The sequence below is a fragment of the Emys orbicularis genome, chromosome 8, assembly GCF_028017835.1.
Source record: "Emys orbicularis isolate rEmyOrb1 chromosome 8, rEmyOrb1.hap1, whole genome shotgun sequence".
NCBI lineage: Eukaryota > Metazoa > Chordata > Testudines > Emydidae > Emys > Emys orbicularis.
In genome coordinates, this window is record NC_088690.1 from 35,511,733 (window position 1) to 35,538,337 (window position 26,605).

Below are 26,605 nucleotides of genomic sequence, written 5' to 3' on the forward strand. Positions count from 1 at the left end.
TTTAAAAATCCCCTTCCTGTTTGCTCAGCCCGGCGTGGCGTGGAGTGCTATCAGCGAATCTTTCCAGGTAACCATGCCTCCACGCGCCAAGCGAGCCCCAGCATGGAGCAATGGCGAGTTGCTGGACCTCATCAGTGTTTGGGGGGAGGAAGCTGTACAGTCCCAGCTGCGCTCCAGCCGTAGGAATTACGATACCTTCGGGAAGGTATCAAAGGACATGATGGAAAGGGGCCATGACCGGGACCCCCTGCAGTGCAGGATTAAAGTGAAGGAGCTGCGGAGTGCCTACCGCAAAGCCCGCGATGCAAACGGCCGCTCGGGTGCTCCCCCCGCGACCTGCCGATTCTACAAAGAGCTGGATGCGATACTTGGGGTTAACCCCACCTCCACTCTGAGCACCACCATGGACACTTCAGAGCTGGTGTGGGGGGGGGGAGGAGGAAGAGGAGGAGGAGGAAAACGGGAGTGATGGTGGTGGGCCGGATGGAGACACCCTGGAATCCCTGCAGCCATGCAGCCAGGAGCTCTTCTCGAGCCAGGAGGAAGGTAGCCAGTCGCAGTGGCCGGTACTTGGTGGAGGACAAACAGAAGAGCAGGATCCCGGTAAGCAGTTTTTTTTTTCGGGAAGGGATTTTTTTCGGTGCGGGCTCTTTGGGAGAGGAGGGTTAGGCATGCATGCCTAGATGCGGAATAGTGCATTGATGTGGTTTATCACATCGCGGTAATCGGCCTCGGTAATCTCCTCGAATGTCTCATCCAGAACGTGTGCAATGCGTTTGCGCAGGTTTATCGGGAGAGCCGCCGTGGTCCTTGTCCCAGCCAGGCTAACGTGTCCGCGCCACTGTGCCGCGAGGGGAGGGGGGACCATTGCTGCACACAGGCAAGCTGCATATGGGCCAGGGCGGAAGCCGCATTGCAGTAGAATACCCTCCCTTGCTTCCCAGGTCACCCTCAGCAGCGAGATATCATCCAGGACGAACTCCTGTGGAAAATGTTGGGACAGTGTTCAGTGTAGGTGCCCCCTGAAGCTGTTGGCTCTCCCCAAGGCAAGGAAACCCAGAGGACAGTGCAGCCCTGAAACAATCAGTCCCTCTTACTCACCATTGTGAGGCTCCTGTGGGATATGTGTGCTCTGTTTCGGACGGGAAAATTATGCTATTGTGTAGACCCTGTGTGTTTTCTACCCCTTAAGTGTGGGGGGGATCATTACTCTGTCTGGTATGAACAATGCTGCCTCTGTTAAATGTTGCATTTTGCCTATACAGCTGCATCAACCTTGAGACCTCAGCCGTCCCTCTTATCGCCTGCTCAGAGACTGCAAAGACTCAGGAAGAGACCGCGAAAAAGCAAAGAAGACATGCTGCAAGAAGTGATGCGGCAATCTATTAAAGAGAATGAGAAAGCACAGGACTGGAGGGAGAGAGAAAGCAGGATCCGCCAGGAAAACGCAGCGCACCGGCGGCAAAGCACCGCGCACCGGCAGCAAAGCACTGATAGGCTCATAAGCATCCTGGAGCGCCAAGCAGATGCTATCCAGGAGCTGGTAGCCATGCAGAAAGAGGAGCAGTACCGCAAACGCCACCCCCCCCTACAGCCCTTGTCCCAAAACTCTTTCCGTTGTGCCCCACTGTCACCTCCAACCCACTTTCCCCAACTTCCGTGTTCTTCACGCCACCCGCTGCCTCCAACACCAGTATCTTCACCACCCAGCCCTGAAAACCACGACCCTTACCCTCTGCACTCAACCCCCATCACCATGCAGTATAGCTATCCTGAAGTGCAGCACTCACTGCACAGCACACCAGACAGGACATATGCGAATCTGTGATTGTACTGTTCCCCACTCCACCCCCTTGTTTCTTTTCAATAAATATTTTTTTTTTCTTTTCAATAAATGGATTCTTTGGCTTTGAAAACATTCTTTATTATTGCATAAAGTAAAAGACTCCTTAGCCCAGGAACTAAACAGGCATTGCAAGTCTGCTTGTCTGCTAAGCAGACACTGATTCCTAAAGATTGGAACTACTGCACTTCACTCCTGTGCAGGGCACCAGATATCACTGCTGGTTTTCAGCCTCAAATTGCTCCCTCAAGGCATCCCTAATCCTTGCAGCCCCGCGCTGGCCCCCTGTAATAGCCCTGCTCTCTGGCTGTGCAAATTCAGCCTCCAGGTGTTGAACCTCGGAGGTCCATGCCTGAGTGAAGCTTTCACCCTTCCCTTCACAAATATTATGGAGGGCACAGCACGCAGATATAACCGCGGGAATGCTGTTTTCAGCCAAGTCCAGCTTCCCATACAGAGATCGCCAGCAGCCCTTTAAACGGCCAAAGGCACACTCCACAGTCATTCGGCACCGGCTCAGCCTGTAGTTGAACCGTTCCTTGCTGCTGTCAAGTCTCCCTGTGTAGGGTTTCATGAGCCACGGCATTAACGGGTAAGCGGGATCTCCAAGGATCACAATGGGCATTTCAACTTCCCCTACCATGATCTTCCGCTCTGGGAAAAAAGTCCCGGCCTGCATCTTCCTGAACAGCCAAGTGTTCCGAAAGATGCGTGCGTCATGCACCTTTCCGGGCCAGCCTGTGTTAATGTCAATGAAACGCCCACGGTGATCCACAAGCGCCTGGAGAACCATAGAGAAATACCCCTTCCGATTAACGTACTCGGATCCTAGGTGGGGTGGTGCCAGAATAGGAATGTGCGTCCCATCTATCGCCCCTCCACAGTTAGGGAACCCCATTTGTGCAAAGCCATCCACTATTTCCTGCACGTTACCCAGAGTCACGGTTCTTCTGAGTAGGATGCGATTAATGGCCTTGCAAACTTGCATCAACACGATTCCAACGGTTGACTTTCCCACTCCAAACTGGTTTGCGACCGACCGGTAGCTGTCTGGAGTTGCCAGCTTCCAGATTGCAATAGCCACCCACTTCTCCACTGGCAGGGCAGCTCTCAATCTCGTGTCCTTGCGCCGCAGGGTGGGGGCGAGCTCCTCACACAGTCCCATGAAAGTGGCTTTTCTCATCCGAAAGTTCTGCAGCCACTGCTCATCATCCCAGACTTCCATGACGATGTGATCCCACCACTCAGTGCTTGTTTCCCGAGCCCAAAAGCGGCGTTCCACGGTGCTGAGCATGTCCGTGAATGCCACAAGCAATTTCGTATCGTACGCGTTACGCGGCTCGATAGCATCGTCGGACTCCTCACCCTCACTCTCACTGTCACTTTGGATCTTAAGGAATAGTTCGACAGCCAAACGTGACGTGCTGGCGAGACTCGTCAGCATACGCCTCAGCAGTTCGGACTCCATTTCCCGCAGACAGATCGCGCTGCACTCTGAAACCGTTGAAAGATGGTGCCAAAGGTGGACGGAAACAAAGGGATTTCTGGGATGCGAAGCGATGCATCACGGGGCATTGGGACAGGACCCAGAATCCCCCGCACCCACGCCCCCTTCCCACAACCCACGGCGCCAGAATGGGAAAAGGTGCTCTGTGGGATAGCTGCCCATAATGCACCGCTCCCAACAGCGCTGCAATTGCCGCAAATATGGCCACGACAGTGCGCTGGGCAGCTGTCAGTGTGGACAGACTGCAGCGCTTTCCCTACTCAGCTGCACGAAGTCAGGTTTAACTCACAGCGCTGTACATCGGCAAGTGTAGCCAAGGCCTAATTTTCTAAGCAGCCCTTACTCAGACACCAAGTCCCATTTACTGGGTGAAATTCTATGGCCTGCGTAATGCTAGAGGTCAGATTAGCTCTAGATGATCATAATGGTCCATTCTGGTCTTAAAATCTAGCAATCTATTAAATCATTGTAACTATGATTATTAACATTTACATTGCACTAGTGCTGAGCAGCCAGTCAGGTCCATGCCCCATTGTGCTAGGTGCTACACAAACATATAGAAAATCCAAGTCCCTGGCACAAAGAGCTTAGAATCTAAAAGAACTAATCACACTAGTAAGGGTTACAGGAGCAGACCATTAGGCAAGTGGTCTGAGCACTGTGGCCAATAATCATGTAAACTCACTTGATGCTGAACATGCTTTAGCTATCAGTGTAGACCAGTGGTTCTCAAACTGGGGTCCTGAGAGATTGCACAGGGGGTCCTCAAAGTGCCAACAATCACACCAACAATAGATAGACTCTGCAGTAAGAAGCAGGCACACCCATCTCACTGACATCTGTAAGTACTCTGCTCTTTTTCTTAAAGCATTACTAAGGGCTTGTCTACACCGCGCAGCTTTTAGCGACAAGGCTGTGTTGACACAGCCTTGTCGCTAAAAGTCAGTGTGTGTAAATGCTCTTTGTTGGTACTTTGTCGCCTCAGCACTTTTGCCAACAAAATACTTCCAGCCCCGCGAGCGGCGTTAGCATTGTTGGCAGGAGAGCACTCCTGCCAACAAAGCCACATTCACACTGCCACTTGCGTGGGCAAAATTTTTGTCTTTTGCAGGGGGGCTTTTTTAAGTACCCATGAAAGACAAAAGTTTTGTTGACAACTTCGCAGTGTAGACATACAGTACATGTTTATATGAAGTACACACATACCTTTGTCCATCAGTTTCTCAGTTGGGGGTCTGTGATTAACATTGCATTTGAAAAGGGGTCTGGCGACAAAAAAAAAGTTTGAGAACCTCTGGTGTAGATGAATCCTGCCCCCAACAAAAATCCAGTGTGTTCAGTGCTGTGTCAGTTCACATGATTGTTGGCCACCATGTTCAGAGAAGATAACATTTAATAGCATAGGCCGGGCTTTCCCAGGGCCAGCCCACAACATTTTGGCACCTGAGGCGGGGAGCTCAAATGAAGCCCCCATATCACCTCGCTTGGGCCAAAACTTTGAAAGGTCTCAATTCTGCCTTCTTCCTATTCTACTCCTCTCATGGTACTGCTCTGCTACCTACCTTAATAAAGGAGAACTAACAACTTAAAATGCCTTGTTCAAAAATTTTAAGTAACACTTAACTTTCAAACGCCTGAACAGCAAATGTAACTCTTCTTGTCTGCATAGTAAACACTGGAATTTTATCTGTTTGAATAATCAAAGTGGTGCTTTCCGTGCCTTCTTGGTTGCAAAGATTTGAACTGCTTCCTGAAGGTCCACAGTCTGGGCCAGCTCATGCTCTATTGAGATGGTTGCAAGGCTGACCAGCCTCTCCTGTGTCATTGTGGAGCGTAGATGTGTTTTTATTAACTTCAGCTTGGAGAAGCTGCGTTCTCCACTGGCAACTGTTACAGGAAGTGTTAGAAGTATGCGTAGAGCAACAAAAGCATTTGGAAAGAGGGTGGACATCTTATTTGTGCACATATATTCCAGAACAGCCTTTGGAGTTGATCCTGCTGAAATGCATCTTGAAAGGGCTTTCAGTTCATCACCTAAATCACTCGTATCAATATCGCGCATGTCATCATGTGTCAACACTGTTTCTAGTGCCCTGCATTGCTGGTGTAGGTCTTCTTCAGGTATAGTGAGGAGTTTTGGAATATCATACAACGTCCCAAATATACTGCTGAGTTCCTTGAGCTGCATGAAACGTTCTTCAACTGACTGTATTGCACAATCTAGCACCTGGTTAAAGAATTCAACTTTGAATTGTTGTTTGGGATCTCTTATGGGATTATCCCGTGCCACGTAATCAAAATGTCTTCTTCTTCGGTGACTCTTGTATTCTTGAATGGGTGGGAAAATAGCTTCAGTGTGATGTTCCTCTGCCAACTTCTGTGCACTCTTCGGAACGTTTTGAAATCCCTCATCTGACCGGTAAGACTGTAGGTGTGGCTTTGCTTTATCCAGTTGTTCCATTGCTCCAGATATATCAAGGTCAACACCTTGGAGTCTCTTGCTTACAACATTTATTTCAAACAGTATGTCATGCCACAATACTAAGCCACACAGAAATTTGAAGTTATGTATTTTTCTGGTGATTCCATTTCCCTCTGCCACTGTTCTCCCACAAACAGTTCCTGTCATAGCATTATCCTCCATAATGGCAACTATGGCATCATCTATCTTCCCAATTTGGTGTTTGATAGGCTTTATTGCCTCCACTCAACTTTCCCATCGTGTGGCACTCAGTGGTTTCAGTGTCAGAGAGGATGTTCCCAGATGTTGCTTCAAAATTTGCCATCGATGAGTTGATGCAGAGAAAAATACATAGATGCTTTGAATTACATTAAAAAATTCAGCAGCCTCACTTGAAGCTGATGCTGCATCACTGACCACTAAGTTCAATGAATGAGAACTGCATGGGACAAAAAAAGCTCGAGGGTTTAACTCTCGGATCCGTGTCTGCACTCCTCTGTTCTTTCCTCTCATGTTGGCACCATTATCGTAGCCCTGACCTCTCATGTCAGCTATCGCAATTCCCGTATCTTCCAGCTATTTAAGAAGCACATTTGTCATACCAGCTCCTGTAGTATCATCAGTGTCAATAAATTCTAGAAAATGCTCTCTGACAGTCACCATTGCAGGGACATTTTCACTAGTTCTGTTGTTACAAAATGCACCATTAAAGTCATTTGTTCCATATGGCTGATGTCAGGTGTGCAGTCCAGAATAACAGAATAATATCTCGCTGACTTCAGATCTGCCACAATCTTCTGTTTGACTTTTGTTTCCAGTAACTGTATGATCTCATTTTGAATTGTTTTTCCAAGGTAGTGGTGTACATTTCTTGCGTCTGACGAAGTGGGTATTCACCCACGAAAGCTTATGCTCTAATACATCTGTTAGTCTTAAAGGTGCCACTGTTTCTTGGGTGGTGACTCTTCTTAGATGCTCCTGGAATACAGCATCAAACTCAGCCATCAGCTCCACAATTTTAAGGAAGTTTCCATTGTTTGACACATACAGTTGATCTGAAGTGCCACGCAGTGCTAGGTTTGGGGTAGCAAGCATTCTCACAATGGCAATGAACCTTTTCAGAACATTTTTGCCAGTAAAGAGACTCTGATGCAATCTTCTCTTGATGCTGATCATCTATGGTGGCCTTTAACCTTAGTCTCATCTCAAGCTCTTTCCACCTATGGAATGCTCTCTGGTGATTTGCTGCCTTCTCATGGCATGCCAGATTTCTAGCCAGATTTTTCCAGTCCTTTGTTCCTGTAGAACCCAATGTGGCTGGAACATTAGACTGGAAGAGTTTGCAACAAAAACAGTATGCAGCATTCTGGGTTTTTGAGTACATAAGCCATGGCCTCTCCACTTTGTCACCATTGGGGATTTCACGCCAGTAATGTGTTGGATGGAAACTTCTATTTTCATTGTCTTTGGGGAACATGAGGTTTTTCACTTGCTGTGGCCCATGCAGTACAAGGAAGTCCTTCAGGCTACTGCTCAAGTGGGTCCACAGTCCTGGATCATCTAGACTTAAGGAACTAAACTCAGCAGCAGCTGTTTCTTGCGCCTCTACCACACTCTTCTCTGATCTACACTTTTCTTCAGGAATGTGCATGGTTACATCCATTTGAGATGGAGATATGGATGCTGCAGTAGCTGCCAGGTCACCTGCACTCTGACTAAGCTGGAAGATCCGGCATCTCCTCACCACTCACATCCTCACTGGGGCCAGAAGGCTCACCATGAACATTGGTGTCTATGTATCTCAGGGGAGCTCCTTCCTGCTTAGATAGAAAAGCTTCCTTTGCTTTCTTTCTTTTTCTGAATGCTGCCCCAGAGGGCGTTTTCTTCTTTCACTCATGACTGCTGTTCTGTGCCAGCTATAGTGGCTCTCAACACTCAATTGAAGGGGACAAATAAGCAGGCTGGTAGCAGGGCCTGAGTGAGGGAAGATATCAGCGTCTTAAGGGCCTAACTGGCTCCTACTACTTCAGTTGACTGCCTGTTCTCCTCAAGTGGGTTCAGGGAAGCAGCAGGAAACAGGAAGCTCCCTGAGAAACTGGTGTTAATCAGTCCAGGCTCCTGGGGGTGCTAGAGATGTACATAAGAGGCTCCTCCTCCTCTCTCTCCCTGCAGCTCCTGCTGCTTTCTGTTATCCCCTCTCACCTTTTCTCCTGCCTGACTGTTATGTCTCTTGTGCCCTCCTTCCTCCAGCACAGCACTGCACCATCTCTGTGCATCTAGAGCAGAGAGAATACATATGCACCAGCAGCAGACACAATTTTCTTCACTCAGGGTCCTAGTGGCGCCCCCGCCCCCAGTCTGGCACCTGAGGCAGCCACCTCAGTTCGCCTCATGGTAAGACCAGCCCTGGGCTTTTCTGTGTCTTTTGGGCATTATAGGAATGCTCAGACACAGCTGGGGAAACAGTTTTGCCAGCTGCCCCTTGTTAAGAGCACTGTAATTGGAAGGCAAAACAATTAACATGTTTTCACTCTGTCCTTTCAAATCTGCCCCACGCCCATGCATTTGAATGGACTTTAAATCTGGGTCCTTTTCATCCCTGTGTTTCTGAAAAGGGAAAGGGTGATTTTGTTCTAATATTTAGCTTTGTCTTGAGGCTAAAAGTGGTTGAGACATCTTAAAGTCCAAGGGTGATGTGATGGCCTCAGCACAGCTGGATACCAGAGAGAGAGAGGGAGAGAGAGGGAGGGAGATCTTCACCGCCCTCCAGCCCTTCACACTGTGTAAGAGGGCTGGTTTGGGCCAAAGGAGCCCTGCATGCCCTGTGTCCAGTCTGGAGAGGCTTCCTCCAGTGCAGGTATTGCAGCTATCTCTGGAGGACTCTCTTACAAGCCCTGGCATAGGATATGTGCCTTTGCAGGAGGGATGAGTAGGGGTAGGGCCACAACACTAAGCAGTGTGGAGTTTCTGGGCATTACTGGCACCTGTAAGGCAGCTGGGGGAGGCTGCCAAATAACATATGCATGGACCCGGGGCTTTCTAGATTATGCCAGTCGCCTTGCCAGCCCCTGGAGCAGATGAGGATTGGGAGGGTGTAAAGGTGGTGTAGAGCTCCCATAGTCCCCCTCCCCTGGGCTGTGAATCTCACTCATAGTGGTTTAGGAGTCTGCCCCTCTACCATTTTTTCCATTGGGAGCAGACTTCTCTTCTCTGGTTCTCCAAGGAGAGAGACTTCCATCCAAACGGAGGCAACAAAGCTTGGCATTCCCGATATTCCTAAGGTAAAATAAAAAGAGGAAAAACACTTAAAATCCCAGTAACCTTTGAGACCTAAAGAAGCAAAAGGGCACAAACCCAATGGCACCCCCTCTTCTGGCCACCTTGAAAGGGGAGCCCCACTCGAAGATGAGTCTCAGTGTGCTGCAGCATTCGTATCTGATGCAAAGAGACTCATTTACCTGGTACTTCTGGCTGGAGCTCAAGTGCTTCAGTTGGCGCACAAGTAGAAAAGGAGAGGATTATTTAGAGCAAGAGAAGAGAGAGCAGAAAATACAATACATTAAATAAGCTGTCTCATCACTTCAGAACACTCCTATTATAAAGGTATTGACTTCTGTGTTCAGTTAGTATCATATTGAGGGTCTAATATTAATCTCCTCTCTTGGTTAGTTAATACCAAACAATTAAAATTAGATGTTTATTTAAAAACCCTCCAGTACTAAGTAATGAAAAAGTTCCAGTCATTTGGTATGTGAGAGAGTTCCATTATAAAGTGGGTCAATGAGAACAAACTGAGGGGAAAAAAAGGCTGCTCTAATGAAACTGGGCTTTGAAATCCCTGGAGACTGCTCCTCTCCCCCCCCACCCCCCCAAACTTGCAGTCTTTTCCAAACACTCTGCTCCAGGTGTTGTGACCTGTTTGTCTCATGTTTGACCCGGCTGCCCCTCACTGAAACCCCTGTGCCAGGTTGCAATGCCTGGAGCAGGGAGCCAAGCCCAGCTCCGTGGGACAGGAATCACTGCTGCAAGGTGAGTGTGGGACAGATTCACCTTCCATCTCCCCTCAGGGCACCAGGTTTGCCTAGCCCAGGGCCCAGCGATGGGTTAGTACGGCCCTGGACATGGCAACCCATCTACCACCTTCTCACAACCCATTGGTGAGTCGGGACCCATTGTTTGGGAAACACTGTTTAAAGTATTCTCTTTTCCTATCCTCCTTTCCATACACATTCCCTCACATGAGGCTGGTAGAAAATGGGAAATGGACATATACTTTTCATGATGGGATCACCTGCATTAATAACTACCCAGAGGCAAGAGTATGCCCGTATAGCATTGTCACAGCTGCCTAGGGGTTCATGGATTCTATACTTCTATTTTTATCCTTTAGAATTTATCAGAGAATTCTATATTTTCTATAGAATTTTTTAAACCAAGCCCCGGAAGTTTTACATCATGGATCTAATTTTCTGTTAAATGTTATAGCTTGGTTAAAAATGATGCAGAAAGGACATCATTCTCTGATAAATGCTATATGTGGTTTAAACTAACTTTTGTAGAACCCTGCTGGGTTAACATCTGTAAGTTCTATAGCATTTTTCCATAAGGACAAAATGTGCTGAAATTGCATGTGATATAATGGGTAAACTTTACTTTGGCGTCTGAGCCTACAAATCTTTATTCACTTGAGGGTTCTGCTCACAGGACTATTCACCTGGAATTACTCCATGGAGACTACCATGGAAGTTTGGGCCCTACGTTATTTTCAGGACTGACATGACACCTTTAAAATAAACAGATATTAATGTTGGGTGTGTCACATATGGAATTTTAAAGGTTGAATGTACACCTCTACCCCGATATAACGCTGTCCTCAGGAGCCAAAAACATCTTACCTTATTATAGGTGAAACCACATTATATCGAACTTGCTTTGATCTGCCGGAGTGTGCAGCCCCGCCTCCCTGGAGCACTGCTTTACTGCGTTATATCTGAATTCGTGTTATATCGAGTCACGTTATATTGGGGTAGAGGTGTATTACAATAGCATTCAATGAACAGCAAAGAGGTGTCTAAGAAATCAGAGACACTAAGAGGCCATCAGCAAGCTAATTTATCAGAGATTAAAGAAGTCGGGTATATGTTTAACATCAGAATTAAATGAAATAAATAGTGATATTTAAATGCTTTGATATTGCCCAGGTAAGCAATAGTACATCTGTATTTGTACAGGAAGAGGTCAATTACAGCGCAAGATCTATGTTGGTTTCTGCTAGACATGTTAGCTTATTTTAGTTAAACAATTTCCAAGTGTACCATTGTAAATGAGTTCTATAGTAATAGGTATGTTTTCTTTTGACCTAAAGTGTAGTTATACTCTGAAAGTGACTTTGTGGCATTGAGGAATTCTATGTTTATTATCACTCAATGACTTATAGATCAATGTGCTCTATTTACAAGTAAAAATTATGATTTTTCTGTCTATGCCAAGCTGTGTCTGACTTTTGCAACAGTAATAAAGCTTTGGCAGGACAAATTCTTCCCTCAGTTACACCTGTGAAATTTGATGGAAATCTAGCTTGCTCTATCCCATAGCTATGTTGTCTCTATTGTACTAAAAAGTGTTGTGACATTCTGTACCTCGTGGGAACACCCTACAACACCATGTTCATCCTTATAATATGATTGTGTGGTATCTAATGCAAAGTTTGTCATGTCGGGTGTCTTCGGAAGGCTCATGATGCACTGAGCATGGTTGTTATAGTGATGTTATAGTAATTGTTGTTATAGTAAGGTTATAGATTATAATTTCATGTACACCTCTAACTCGATGTAATGCTGTCCTCGGGAGCCAAAAAATCATACCGTGTTATAGGTGAAACCGCGTTATGTCGAACTTGCTTTGATCCACTGGAGTGCGCAGCCCCACCCCCCCGGAGCACTGCTTTACCGCGTTCTATCTGAATTTGTGTTATATCGGGTCACGTTACATCAGGGTAGAGGTGTATATACTTATGAGGCTGAAAATGTATCCTCATGGCTTAAAGTAAGCCCAGGCAAAAACTCTCTAAGAGCAGAGGGGCAGTTCACACCTCATCAAGGTATGTATGGGACAAACCCAGCCCAGCCTCACAGGAACAAAGGACGCTGGCCTAGGCAACAACAAAAGGATCTGTTCAACTCTCGAGTGAGTCACCCCCCTTCCTTTGGTCAGTTTGGGTCTGTGATGAGGTAATGCTCACCTGACTCTGAAGGGGGTGGGGGCGAAGCCAAGAGGGAAGAAAGAACATGATAAAAGGGAGAGACGTTTGCCATGCTCTTTCTCTCTCTTCCACCTACATCTACACCCACCACACCAAGTGACTGAAGCGCTGATCATAGGGGAGAGCCTGGCTGAAGAGCAACCAGCCAGCCTGTGGTGAGAAGCATCTAAGTTTGTAAGGGCATTGAAAGTGTTAAGATCAGCTTAGAATGTGTTTTGCTTTTATTTCATTTGACCAAATCTGACTTATGTTTTGACTTATAATCACTTAAAATCTATCTTTATAGTTAATAAATCTGTTTGTTTGTTCTACCTGAAGCAGTGAGTTTGGTTTGAAGCATGTCAGAGACTCCCCTTGGGTTAACAAGCCTGGTACATATCAATTTCTTTGTTAAATTGACGAACTCATATAAGCTTGCAGCATCCAACGGGCATAACTGGACACTGCAAGACTGAGGTTGTGGCTTGTGTTTGGGATCGGAGATACTGGCTAGTGTCATTCAGTTGCACAATCAAAGGAGCAGCTTACATGCCAGAGGCTGTGTGTGAACAGCCCAGGAGTGGGGGTTCTACAGCAGAGCAGGGTAAGGCTGGCTCCCAGAGTCAAGGATTGGAGTGACCTAGCAGATCACCGGTCCAGATAACACCAGGGGGGAACGTCACAAGTGTAAAAAAAAGAACAAAAAACCCCCCCTATTTTGGTCAACACAGTAAACACTTTGGCTCTGACTGCACACAGGGAGAAGATCTGTTTGGTAGGAAGTGCTATTTCTCCAGAGTACAGCTGCACTTAGATATTTAAAGACCTACAGTTGGTCCTGATCAAAGCTGCCTCTTGGTTATATCAGAAATAGTTATACTAGTACAGTCAGTAGACTGGAAAAAGGTGGTGCTTCATCCTTTGCAATGACCATATTTCTAAAGAATGCCCCAAGAGCTGAGAGATTAATCAGCCAGCAAACAATTAGAGTTGTCATTTTGTTCTCTATCAGGTGGAAATCCTCGATTGGAAGACAAAGCAACAGCTGTGCTTTCTGGATAAGGTAAATGCTAATATTGTTAAAATGGCAGTGACAGTAGTTAGAAGTTTTTAATTTTCTTTAAGTAAATGGAGTGCTTGTGAAAGGAGATAGAAGGCCCTTCCTCCTCCACTGGAGACAACAGCCTAGGCAGCGGCAGGGCAAACTTGCCCACGCCGCCTTACAAAATCCCTCAACCCTCTTCTGGAAGGACCAGAGGGCAGGGAGCACTTCCATCTTCATTCTCATTCAACCTCTCAGCTGAGGGGGCCAACAAGGGTGCCAGTTAGTACCAGTTGTGATGTGACCCTGGAGAGATTTCACATAAGCCACCAAACTATCATCATGTTGTAATAACTTTGGTCATTATTAACATGGATGGATTTGCAATATGAGCTAGAGATTAAATGCTCCCTTTTCCTATTACCAGTGGCTTGAGCTGTCCATACTAGACATAGAATTTTTTGGCCATGTTTCGGAAAGTTAAAGGAATGCTGTCAACTTGAAAAATCACATTTCCACCTGCACATTTTTTGAATCTACTGATCATTTTCCAATACAAATGTCTTACATGAACAGTATTTTTGTTGCCTAGGTGGAACCACATGCCACGATTAGTGACATCAGATTGATGTTCCATAAATCATGTAAGTATAATATTTTCAAAGAAACATACTAAGGGTACAAATCACATCAGAATATCCAGTACATAATTATTTAATTAAAAATTATATAGTTTGATGGAGCATATGATATACACACATTAATGCAAGTAATCAGCAACTGACCACTAATGTAGCTGAGATTTAAAATCATTTTTCATTAGCTGTCATCTCCTAATTTATGCAAATCTGTGCTTTGATCTGTAACTTTTTGTTGATTTTTATAATAAACAATAAAACAAGAAGTCATAAAAATCTCCAACCGAAAGCCTCTCTCGTTCGGTTGCAGTCATTATAACAGTGGATAATCCAAAAGCAAATACTATGGATAATTTTATATTTTCTAATTTGTCTTGTAGATCCCCAGTGGTATCCAGCAAGGCAGTCAATAAGACTTGACCCCAGTAAGTACCATTCAGGTCTAGAGTAATAAGGCTATGAACACAGTGCTTGCATAGAGGGGTGCCACGTCCTGCCCTCTCTGCTGGTATTATCTGCTATAAGTGGGAGTTTTGCTGAACTAGTTAACATTATGACTTTACAAAAAGGAGCCCACCACAAACTGAATTCTTTGAACATTATTGCTCAGAATCCCATACATGGGTCTGGTACCAATACCCACTGTTTAGTTAACTTGGGAGTTTGCACATTGTTTTAATTAGTTTTCAACTGTTGAGCACTTGTCCTCCAATGGAAACAGCATGTAATCTATATATTACCTGCAGCTAACTGCAATGAGATGGACCCCAAAGTGATGCTCATCTGTGAAAAGTCTGAAGGGTTATGTGCTAGTGCTATTAATTCACATTAACTTCTTTTTATCTCAGTTGGACATTACAGTTTTCTCATGTGATAAGCTAATGCAAAATGAATTAATGGGAATATAGGATCTACAGATTTAGCTGGTGCCAAGTGGCTGATTCAGTTAATTTAGTCACAGGTATTTCTGGTAGAAAACTCTTGTTGCATGGCATTGGTGCACAAGGGAAAGCGTAACTGAAAAAACATGTTAATTCTCCATAGTTATTCAAATAAAATGTAGCACCTTCTTTTTCTGCTATTAAGCATACAGTTATTTACACACTCCCTTTAAATGATTATGCTAGTAAAGATTAACACATTTTTTTGGGATCCGTCCATGGGAAAATATGTGCTTGAGCAGCTTGTTTCCTTCCACAAGTATTTACGTTATCAGGCCCTATCCAGTGGCTTATGCTGGGAAAATTGTCACTGGGTGACAGCTGGAACTATGGGGATTCCCCTAAATGCAGGAACTTGGGTGCCACTGCCACTAGCCCAAAGCAGGCATGTGTCTGATAGTCCAAACCTCTGGAATGGAAAGATGTCAGTTAAACAAAAGAGTGTGAAAAAGAGTTGAATATAAATTGCATTTTACTAAGCAGAGAGGGAGAGATCCTGGTCTGCTCCATACCCCTTGCTTAGGACCAAAACCATGTGGAACCATCACATATCCATTGGACTGAAGTGGAAGGCCACAAAGAGATCATGTAGGGGCACACTGCAACCTCTTGAATGCCATGGCTTCCATCCATGAAGGAGTTCATGGAGATGAGCAGGCAGCAGTTCTGCAGAAAAGGACCTAGGGGTTACAGTGGATGAGAAGCTGGATATGAGTCAACAGTGTGCCCTTGTTGCCAAGAAGGCTAACAACATTTTGGGCTGTATAAGTAGGAGCATTGCCAGCAGATCGAGGGACGTGATCATTCCCCTCTATTCGACATTGGTGAGGCCTCATCTGGAGTACTGTGTCCAGTTTTGGGCCCCACACTACAAGAAGGATGTGGAAATATTGGAAAGAGTCCAGCGGAGGGCAACAAAAATGATTAGGGGGCTGGAGCACATGACTTATGAGGAGAGGCTGAGGGAACTGGGATTATTTAGTCTGTGGCAGAGAAGAATGACGGGGGATTTGATAGCTGCTTTCAACTACCTGAAAGGGGGTTCCAAAGAGGATGGATCTAGACTGTTCTCAGTGGTAGCAGATGACAGAACAAGGAGTAATGGTCTCAAGTTGCAGCGGGGGAGGTTTAGGTTGGATATTAGGAAAAGCTTTTTCACTAGGAGGGTGGTGAAGCACTGGAATGGGTTACCGAGGGAGGTGGTGAAATCTTCTTCCTTAGAGGTTTTTAAGGTGAGGCTTGACAAAGCTCTGGCTGGGATGATTTAGTTGGGGATTGGTCCTGCTTTGAGCAGGGGGTTGGATTAGATGACCTCCTGAGGTCCCTTCCAACCCTGATATTCTATGATTCTATGAGGAATGAGAAGGGGGCTGGTTAGTGGGTCCATGATCTATATAAATTCTCTGTCCCTACAGAGAGAGCAGTGACACACCCCCATTAGTGTCTACCCATTTTCTGCAGCAGCAGTGGAATGACTATAATGGCTACTGCAGAGCAGGGGATGAGGATTTAATTCATGGTGTGCTGGTTTCAGTGGTTTTCCGTGGGTGCACAGAAAATTCACTCCTATATTTTTTTCCTATAGTTTTGTATTCAAATATAAGGAAACAGAAGCACTCTGAATTTGTTTTATCAAATGGCACCCTCTTACCTAAGATTCTGGTAAAACATATGTCAGGCCAAAGGATCCCACAGATTGGTCTAAACAGACTAAAAGATTTCTTTAGGGTTAATATGTTACCAGAGTTTACTTTAATTTCACTGTGATGTGTATAACTACTTCTTCTTCTCAGAAGGAAAATCCTTGAGAGATGAGGAAATCCTGCAGCATCTCCCAGTTGGCACAACCGCTACACTATATTTTAAAGATTTAGGGCCACAAATAGGATGGACTATGGTGAGCTATACTGCAAGCCTGAGACATTTTAATTAATGCTTCTCCTTAATTAATTCTTGCATCGCTTTCTCTCTGCATTTATTTAGAATGTCCATGCGCTGCCTGGTCTGACAGCAGATATAGACAGTGGAGCTTCATTTTCAGTGACTCTAATCTTAAAAGAAGCATTTAACCAGAGAACCCAATAAAAGTACATCATGCAATCCTGGCAGTGCACCCCATGGAAAAGCAGCAGTGATTGCCTTGCAACATGGTAGCCTGGCACCGTGGAACTAAGTGACTATGTAACTTCTGTTCCTTGGGCTGTCAGAGATCAGGCTCATCTTGTTGTCCTGGAGATCAATCCTGCAAAGACATATGAGTGACTTTACTCATGTCAGTCAATTTCATTGACTTCGATGGGTCTACTCATGAGAGTAAAGTTACTCACATGCATGTTTGCAGTTCAGGTCCTGGGACACTAATGACAGCTGGTCATTTCAGTAGCAGCATGAATTCAGATTGATTTTGGTGAATAGTTTTGGCTGAATAAACACTGAAAACAAAAATTTTGAAACTCAAAAGTTTGCTTTGAAACTATCATAATGAACCATTTCAACTTTGTGTTTTGAATCAACATTTCATTTAGAAACCAAGTATCACTTCAAATAGACATTCACCATGTTTCATTTGACCCAAACACATTTTTTTTTTCTTTTTAGTTTTTCATTTTGTCAAGAAAGACCACCACAAAAAATCAGTTTTGGTTTGAAACTACCTGAATATTTTTTCATATTTTTTGGTTCAGCCACAAAACTGAAAAATCAGTTATTCATTAACAGAAATTGAAAACATCAAATGTTCTGCCCTCTTAATTCAAAGAAAAGTTCCATCATGGCAGCGTTAGCCTATAGCATTGACTAGGTGGTAAGAGAAATGGTGGCTTTGAAATTAGTTGGGCAACTGTCCCTGCACAAACCCTTCTGCAATTCCACAATACACATGTTGTCCTTTAGTTTTAATTTAAATGTCACAGCATGAAGGTAAAGTTAGACAGGAATTTGAAATCATATCATTTTTAATTACAATAATTAATATAATCTTATTAATGACAAATAGTAAAGACAAAAATAATAAACCCCCCTATAATTTTAAATCACTTTTCATTGAATATAAATCCTCAGATCATCACACTGGAGCCCATATTAGAAAAAGACTCCTACCAAGTAATCCTAAATGCAGTAAGATGATCAGAACAAATAATTACAATATGAGCAGGTAATAAGATCAAGATGGTTTCATATCAATGTACAGTGAAATACCACAGCATATCAAACATTATAATGTAAATCGAAGCATATACCCTGCCATATGATTGTCCTATGAACCATCTAGACCCTCCTCACTGTGCCCTTCATTAATCTTATTCAGACATAACCTAAGAAAAGCTTTAGCTTCAGCAAGTTTAAAGAAACAATATCTTCCCATCTACGGTCAATTTAACCTTTGCCAGGATGAGTGCTGATGCAATTACATCAATTGTAATGATGATATCCATATCATGTAATATCACTAATACCTCAACAACTTTTCTGGACATATGAGTAGCTCTAAGTATATCAGAAAAAAGTGATGATTTTTTGTTACCTAAGTACAGTACATTCCCCTTATTTCTCCATAATTCAGACATGAACCTACTTTAATTAGTTATGGAAGCAAAAGTAATTATAAAAATTGAGGTCAAATTAAAGTGATGCTCATATGAAGTATTTCTATTTTAAACCAAATTCACTCATTAGAAACTAGTTTCTAGCCCTCCACCCTTTTTTTTGGAGAAATTCTTTACCAGCATTCTTTTAAAGCTATATTTAAAAAGTAGTTTTATAGTATGCCGAGATGAAAAATAAAGGCTAACGTTATATAAATATAATTTGCATGCACATTTATCACAACTGTATGTGCTCCCATGTTAATTGCACATAACTTGTCACCTGTGCATGGAATTACTGACATTGTATGCAGTTACTGCAAATGCAAGTGCACATTATATGTATGCGTTTCTAACAATCTCAGCCTATAATTCCAAATGTTGTCATGGCAAAAAAACAAAAACAAAACAAAACCACACCTCCATTCTGGGTTGGTGGAGGAATTTACTAATCACAAAAAGAAAACAAAAAAACAAAGCACTGCCACTGATCTGCTCAGTCTAATTATTCTCTCTCTCTCTCTCTTTTTTTTTTTTTTTTTTTTGGGCAGGTATTTTTGACAGAATATGCAGGTCCATTGTTCATCTATTTTCTGTTTTATTTTCGCATGCCTTTTGTCTATGGCCTGGATGACAAGCTTACATCAAGCCCACATCCAGTGGTTAAGTAAGTTCTGTTATGAGCCTCAAGCAATATTTTTGAAAGCATCATATTTTTATTCCAAATTTCTTGCCACACTTGTTTCTGTAGCATTCCTAAATGCTTTTGTCTTGCTATTTCTAGCTTGGCATGTATCTGCCATTCTTTCCACTACATCAAAAGGTTGATTGAAACAATATTTGTTCATCGGTTCTCCCATGGGACTATGCCACTGAGGAGTATTATTAAGGTAAATTGTGACAAAAATCTACCCACAGCCCTCTAGTAAATACAATCTGGCCCCTCTCTGCACTGCTTCATTAGCACAGTGTTTTGGTGTGGCTTTTGTGGTAATACACAGCAGCTCTGATTATGTAAAGCTGTAATTCTTTTACAAGATCTCACAATAACCTTCCCATTGTAACCTACATACCACCCTGCCATTATAATTCCTGTCACAGTTTTCCCATTGCTCTTTCAAGATTTAATACCTTCAGTATTCATTCCGTTTTTAGCCCGCTAGCTCTCTTGGGTGTGAGGATTTCAGAAGCACTGTTATATTTTAAGGGGGCACAGTCTAATATAACTAGAGGTTTTCAAAATATTTTTAATCTGTTTTTTGTAATAGATTCATAGAATCATTTCTCTCCTTGACAATTATAAATTTGCCTTTGCTTCTTGTGTAGCATAAAGCACCATGGCTGTTCTATATTTCCTTCCTGTCATGAGCACAACCTAGCAACAACTCTGTTCTGGGAGCAGAGGCTCACCTGTACTCCCTCTGTTGGCTGCCTGTCTGCCCGCACAGTGGTATGATAGACTGCATGGCTGTGCAGTAACTACAGATATTTAAAAAAAATGAGGCAGCAGAATACTGTATTTTAAAACAATGTTATATAGAATCTGGAGGATAGCAGATTATGTCATATCCTAATAGCCCGGTTTTACGGTATTTAATATTTTGTGTTTAGACTATTCCTTTAAAATACATCTGCGTCTTAAGGGAGTGGTAGTCTCACCTGGGAACGAGAAGGCTCTAGTTTCATTTTTACACCCTACCAATAGTCCTAGCTTTGTTATTACCCTATTGATCATCTGACTCCCTGCAGCTGATTAGCATTAGCGTTGTGCTTCCTAAGTAGGAAAAGGGTCCTAAATATTCAGCTAGTAGCATGAGCTGGGCACTGGTAGTCACAGTGAATTTTTTTGGCACAGATTTATTTTCATTGCTTTCCTAAGCAGAGATGTGCACAGGTTTCTATCAGGCTAGCAGCTCACTTAGAAATGTCTAGTCTGGACAAGTGGTAGCTATTTTACATTAATAACTTTAGATGTTTGAAAGCAGGACAACTGTACCTTTAAAGTGAATTCATACTGTGCATTAAATCATCACTTGTCACTAGTGTCTGACACCCCTATTGCACCACTCCAGTCCAAACAAAATACAGCTGCTAAAATTCTTATCTTTGTCAGTCATTCTGACCAGGGCCTTTGAATCACTTCCCCTTCTCCACTACATCAAGTTCACGATACTTGTCTTCAGCCTCAAGTTCATACATAACTATGTGTCTCCCTAGGATAACGAGTCTTGTGGATAAGGGAGAAGCGGTGGAAGTGGTATACCTAGACTTTAGTAAAGCATTTGATACGGTCTCGCATGATATTCTTATCAATAAACTAGGCAAATACAACTTAGATGGGGCTACTATAAGGTGGGTGCATAACTGGCTGGATAACCGTAGTTATTAATGGTTCCCAATCCTGCTGGAAAGGTATAACAAGTGGGGTTCTGCAGGGGTCTGTTCTGGGACCGGCTCTGTTCAATATCTTCATCAACGACTTCGATATTGGCATAGAAAGTACGCTTATTAAGTTTGCAGACGATACCAAACTGGGAGGGAATGCAACTGCTTTGGAGGATAGGGTCATAATTCAAAATGATCTGGACAAATTGGAGAAATGGTCTGAGGTAAACAGGATGAAGTTTAATAAAGACAAGTGCAAAGTGCTCCACTTAGGAAGGAACAATCAGTTTCACACATACAGAATGGGAAGAGACTGTCTAGGAAGGAGTACGGCAGAAAGGGATCTAGGGATTATAGTGGACCACAAGCTAAATATGAGTCAACAGTGTGATACTGTTGCAAAAAAAGCAAACATGATTCTGGGATGCATTAACAGGTGTGTTGTGAGCAAGACACGAGAAGTCATTCTTCCGCTCTACTCTGCACTGGTTAGGCCTCAACTGGAGTTTTGTGTCCAGTTCTGGGCACCGCATTTCAAGATGTGGAGAAATTGGAGAGGGTCCAGAGAAGAGCAACAAGAATGATTAAAGGTCTAGAGAACATGACCTATGAAGGAAGGCTGAAAGATTTGGGTTTGTTTAGTTTGGAAAAGAGAAGACAGAGGGGACATGATAGCAGTTTTCAGGTATCTAAAAGGGTGTCATAAGCAGGAGGGAGAAAACTTGTTCATCTTAGCCTCTAAGGATAGAACAAGAAGCAATGGGCTTAAACTGCAGCAAGGGAAGTTTAGGTTGGACATTAAGAAAAAGTTCCTAACTGTGAGGGTGGTTAAACACTGGAATAAATTGCCTAGAGAGGTTGTGGAATTTCCATCTCTGCAGATATTTAAGAGTAGGTTAGATAAATGTCTATCAGGGATCGTATAGACAGTATTTGGTCCTGCCATGAGGGCAGGGGATTGGACTCCATGACCTCTTGAGGTCCCTTCCAGTCCTAGAACCTATGAATCTATTTAGCTGCACTTGGGCCTAATTTACCTCTCACTTGCTCTGGTGTAATTCTGTTGATTTTAATGGAGTTATTTGTGATGAAAAAAGTCATATCAGGTTGACCCATAACGAATTTTTTTCAAATTTATCAGCACACCAAAAAAAATTTTTTTTAAATGTTTCTGGTCAAATGAAACATTTCATTTTTTTTTAATTTTTAAATAAAATGAAAATGTCAAAATCCAACATTTCAAATTTTTTAAAATATATTTAAAAAAATATTTTTGAGTGAAACAATTTAGAAAGTTCAACATGAATTTGCAACAAGTCTTGGTCAGCCCAAATCTGCATTTCTTGGTGAAAAACATTTCACAGGAACAGTTTTACCAACTCCTAATCCCATTATCTTTACCAGTCTCAACACCCTTTTTGTTTTTTTCCTCTCTCAGCCATATGAGCTTCTTCCATGACACCACATGTGTGTAGAAAGTTCTTCCTGGGTTGTAAAGACAGTTCCCCATTTAAATTGGGGGAAAGGGATGTAAACATACTAAGGATATGTCTTCACTACTGGCCGGATCGGCAGGCAGCGATCGATCCAGTGGGGATCGATTTATCGCGTCTAGACGTGATAAATCGATCCCCAAGCGCTCTCCCGTCAACTCCTGTACTCCAGCTCGGTGAGAGGCGCAGGCAGAGTCAACGGGGGAGCAGCAGCAGTCGACTCACTGTAGTGAAGACACCACAGTAAGTCGATCTAAGTACGTCGACTTCAGCTATGTTATTCACGTAGCTGAAGTTGTGTAACTTAGATCGATTTCCTCCCCCCCTCCCCTCAGTATAGACCAGGCCTAAGTGATCAAGTTGATGAAAGGTCCAGTGACCCAGACCCTTAAAGGTATTTAGGCAGGAGCGCCGCCAGCTTTTCTGCTGCCCTAGGCGGCAGAAGGTCCCGCCCTGAAATGCCACCCCCCCCAGAGGCGGCGGAAGGTCCCGCCGCTGAAATACCGCTGCGGTCGCCGCCCCCCAAATTGTAGCGCCCTAGGCGACCGCCTAGGTCGCCTAATGGGTTGCGCCGGCCCTGTATTTAGGTGTCTAACCCCCTTTGAGGATCTGCCTTATTACTTTCACTTTGTGGGAGGAGAAGGGAGTGAGTGTACAGATTTTCAAGGACATTTAATTATATGGAAAATTTGGATCACCAAGAAACCATTTGTGAGATAGCAGGAGCAAAGAAATGTCAGACACCCCCCCACACTTCAAAATGGGGCAATTTTAAACACCTTAGAACTTCCAAACAACTCTGTGCAACTTTCACTAAAATTCCATCACTCCCCTATCATGGTGTGTATGATTTTATATTAGGCCCAGCTTTTTTTTTTTTTTTATTCCTAATTAAGAGACAAATTGTTAGACTCCACTCTAAAAGGAAAGCTCAGCTCAGCCTTAACTTTGGAGCCAGAAATATGGTTTAATAATATGTATTATATATGTACATATCTTTTTACCTAGTCTGACTACACATTTTTCTCCAGTACTCAAATATAGGTGGTAGAAAAGGCCTCCTATTTTAGATACATCATTGTTCATGTAGGGGCTGTTTGTTTGTCCTCTAGGAGAAGTCAATAATCTTAATTTAATGAGACAATCAAGTTCCTTGTAAGCATGACTTAGAGGGGATGGGATTGGACATTTCTGAGAGGGAGGAGGGTTTCCATCCATCGTATTGGCTGGGAGACCCTTCACCTTTGTTTCACATACATGGCAGTAGGGTCATTTGGGCTCTTTCAATGCTTCATTGTGCTCTCTGGGACATGGAGGGTATGAGCAAATTCTTTTTTTGAAGAAAGGATACAGACGTAATTAAAATGGAAACAGACATGTCCCATCCATGAAGGTTCTACTCATTCCTAGTGGGAATCAAGTAAAAACATTCCACGGTATAAACAAGGCTCCTTTTGCTAGCACTACATATACTCTTGAAAGGTTGTGTTACTTTGTTAGGCCCTCCTAAGCAGTGTCATCTGCTGGGAGTCTGTGTATGAAGAATGAGTTGTATACTGCCGGTTTTGATATGACTGATTGATTTCAGCAGTGGCAAATCCCACTTACTTTAGGAGTCTTTCCTTAAAACTGAACTAGGTTTTTGAAGAAAATCGTGTACATAAGAATGGCCGTACCGGGTCAGACCAAAGGTCCATCTAGCCCAGTATCCTGTCTACCGACAGTGGCCAATGCCAGGTGCCCCAGAGGGAGTGAACCTAACAGGCAATGATCAAGTGATCTCTCTCCTGCCATCCATCTCCACCCCCTGACAAACAGAGGCTAGGGACACCATTCCTTACCCATCCTGGCTAATAGCCATTAATGGACTTAACCACCATGAATTTATCCAGTTCTCTTTTAAATGCTGTTATAGTCCTAGCCTTCACAACCTCCTCAGGTAAGGAGTTCCACAAGTTGACTGTGCGCTGCGTGAAGAAGAACTTCCTTTTATTTGTTTTAAACCTGCTGCCTATTAATTTCATTTGGTGATCCCTAGTTCTTGTATTATGGGAATAAGTAAATAACTTTTCCTTATCCACTTTTTCCATATCACTCATGATTTTATATACCTCTATCATATCCCCCCTTAGTCTCCTCTTTTCCAAGCTGAAGAGTCCTAGCCTCTTTAATCTCTCCTCATATGGGACCCGTTCCAAACCCCTAATCATTTTAGTTGCCCTTTTCTGAACCTTTTCTAGTGCCAGTATATCTTTTTTGAGATGAGGAGACCACATCTGTACGCAGTATTCAAGATGTGGGCGTACCATGGATTTATATAAGGGCAATAAGATATTCTCCATCATATTCTCTATCCCTTTTTTCATTATTCCTAACATCCTGTTTGCTTTTTTGACCGCCTCTGCACACTGCATGGACATCTTCAGAGAACTATCCACGATGACGCCAAGATCTTTTTCCTGACTTGTTGTAGCTAAATTAGCCCCCATCATATTGTATGTATAGTTGGGGTTATTTTTTCCAATGTGCATTACTTTACATTTATCCACATTAAATTTCATTTGCCATTTTGTTGCCCAATCACTTAGTTTTGTGAGATCTTTTTGAAGTTCTTCACAGTCTGCTTTGGTCTCAACTGTCTTGAGCAGTTTAGTATCATCTGCAAACTTTGCCACCTCACTGTTTATCCCTTTCTCCAGATCATTTATGAATAAGTTGAATAGGATCGGTCCTAGGACTGACCCTTGGGGAACACCACTAGTTACCCCTCTCGATTCTGAGAATTTACCATTAATTCCTACCCTTTGTTCCCTATCTTTTAACCTGTTCTCAATCCATAAAAGGACCTTCCCTTTTATCCCATGACAGCTTAATTTACGTAAGAGCCTTTGGTGAGGGACCTTGTCAAAGGCTTTCTGGAAATCTAAGTACACTATGTCCACTGGATCCCCCTTGTCCACCTTTGTTGACCCCTTCAAAGAACTCTAATAGATTAGTAAGACACGATTTCCCTTTACAGAAACCATGTTGACTATTGCTCAACAGTTTATGTTTTTCTATGTGTCTGACAATTTTATTCTTAACTATTGTTTCGACTAATTTGCCCGGTACCGACGTTGGACTTACCGGTCTGTAATTGCTGGGATCACCTCTAGAGCCCTTTTTAAATATTGGCGTTACATTAGCTAACTTCCAGTCATTGGGTACAGAAGCCGATTTAAAGGACAGGTTACAAACCTTCGTTAATAGTTCTGCAACTTCACATTTGAGTTATTTCAGAACTCTTGGGTGAATGCTGTCTGGTCCCGGTGACTTGTTAATGTTAAGTTTATCAATTAATTCCAAAACCACCTCTCGTGACACTTCAATCCGTGACAGTTCCTCAGATTTGTCACCTGTTCTGTCCTTCCGATATATTTTGTACCCTGGAATGATTGTGTCCCATTGATTGCTCTCAGTCCACCAGGTTTCTGTGATGCCTATTATATCAATATCCTCCTTTATCACAAGGCACTCTAGTTCACCCATCTTATTATTTAGACTTCTAGCATTTGTGTACAAGCACTTTAAAAACTTGTCACTGTTTATTTGTCTGCCCTTTTCTGATGTGTCAGATTTTTTTTTATGTGAATGTTTCTCATCTGTTCTGGCCCCTACTTTATCCTCTTCCATCCTCTGCTCCTGACTGTAACCTGGAGATTCTCTATCAATAGACTCTCCCCTAAGAGAAGTCTCTGTCCGATCCACATGCTCCTCTGCAGCAGTTGGCTTTCCCCCATCTCCTAGTTTAAAAACTGCTCTACAACCTCTTTAATGTTTAGTGCCAGCCGTCTGGATCCACTTTGGTTTAGGTGGAGCCCATCTCTCCTGTATAGGCTCCCCCCATCCCCAAAAATTCCCCATTTCCTAATGAATGTAAACCCCTCCTCTCTACACCATCATCTCATCCACGCATTGAGACTCTGAAGCTCTGCCTGCCTACCTGGCCCTGCGCGTGGAACTGGGAGCATTTCTGAGAATGCCACCATAGAGGTCCTGGATTTCAGTCTCTTCCATAGCAGCCTAAATTTGGCCTCCAGGACATCTCTCCTACCCCTCCCTATGTCATTGGTACCTACATGTACCACGACCACCGGCTCCTCCCCAGCACTACACATAAGTCTGTCTAGATGCCTCGAGAGATCCGCAACCTTCGCACCAGGCAGGCAAGTCACCATATGGTTCTCCCGGTCATCACAAACCCAGCTATCTACGTTTCTAATGATTGAATCTCCCATTACTAACACCTGCCTTTTCCTAGCAACTGGAGTTCCCTCCCCCGGAGAGGTAACCTCAGTGCAAGAGGCAACCCCAGCACCGTCTGGAAGGAGGGTCCCAACTATGGGAAGGTTTCCCTCTGCTCCCATTGACTGCTCTGCTTCCCTGGGCCTTTCATCCTCCTCTACAGTGTCCCGGAAAGCCTCATCAACA

At 43.6% G+C, this 26,605-nt stretch overlaps 1 protein-coding gene across 1 annotated transcript in view; it reads left to right on the forward strand.

Moving 5' to 3' along the window:
- LOC135882233 (very-long-chain enoyl-CoA reductase-like) overlaps positions 1 to 26,605 on the forward strand; it is a 61,698-nt gene that overhangs the window by 24,759 nt on the left and 10,334 nt on the right. Inside the window, exons 2-7 of the mRNA XM_065409058.1 lie at positions 13,065 to 13,115; positions 13,687 to 13,738; positions 14,113 to 14,157; positions 16,467 to 16,570; positions 18,809 to 18,924; positions 19,042 to 19,147. Of these exons, the coding sequence (XP_065265130.1) occupies positions 13,065 to 13,115; positions 13,687 to 13,738; positions 14,113 to 14,157; positions 16,467 to 16,570; positions 18,809 to 18,924; positions 19,042 to 19,147 (474 nt within the window). The remainder of the gene's footprint in view (positions 1 to 13,064; positions 13,116 to 13,686; positions 13,739 to 14,112; positions 14,158 to 16,466; positions 16,571 to 18,808; positions 18,925 to 19,041; positions 19,148 to 26,605) is intronic.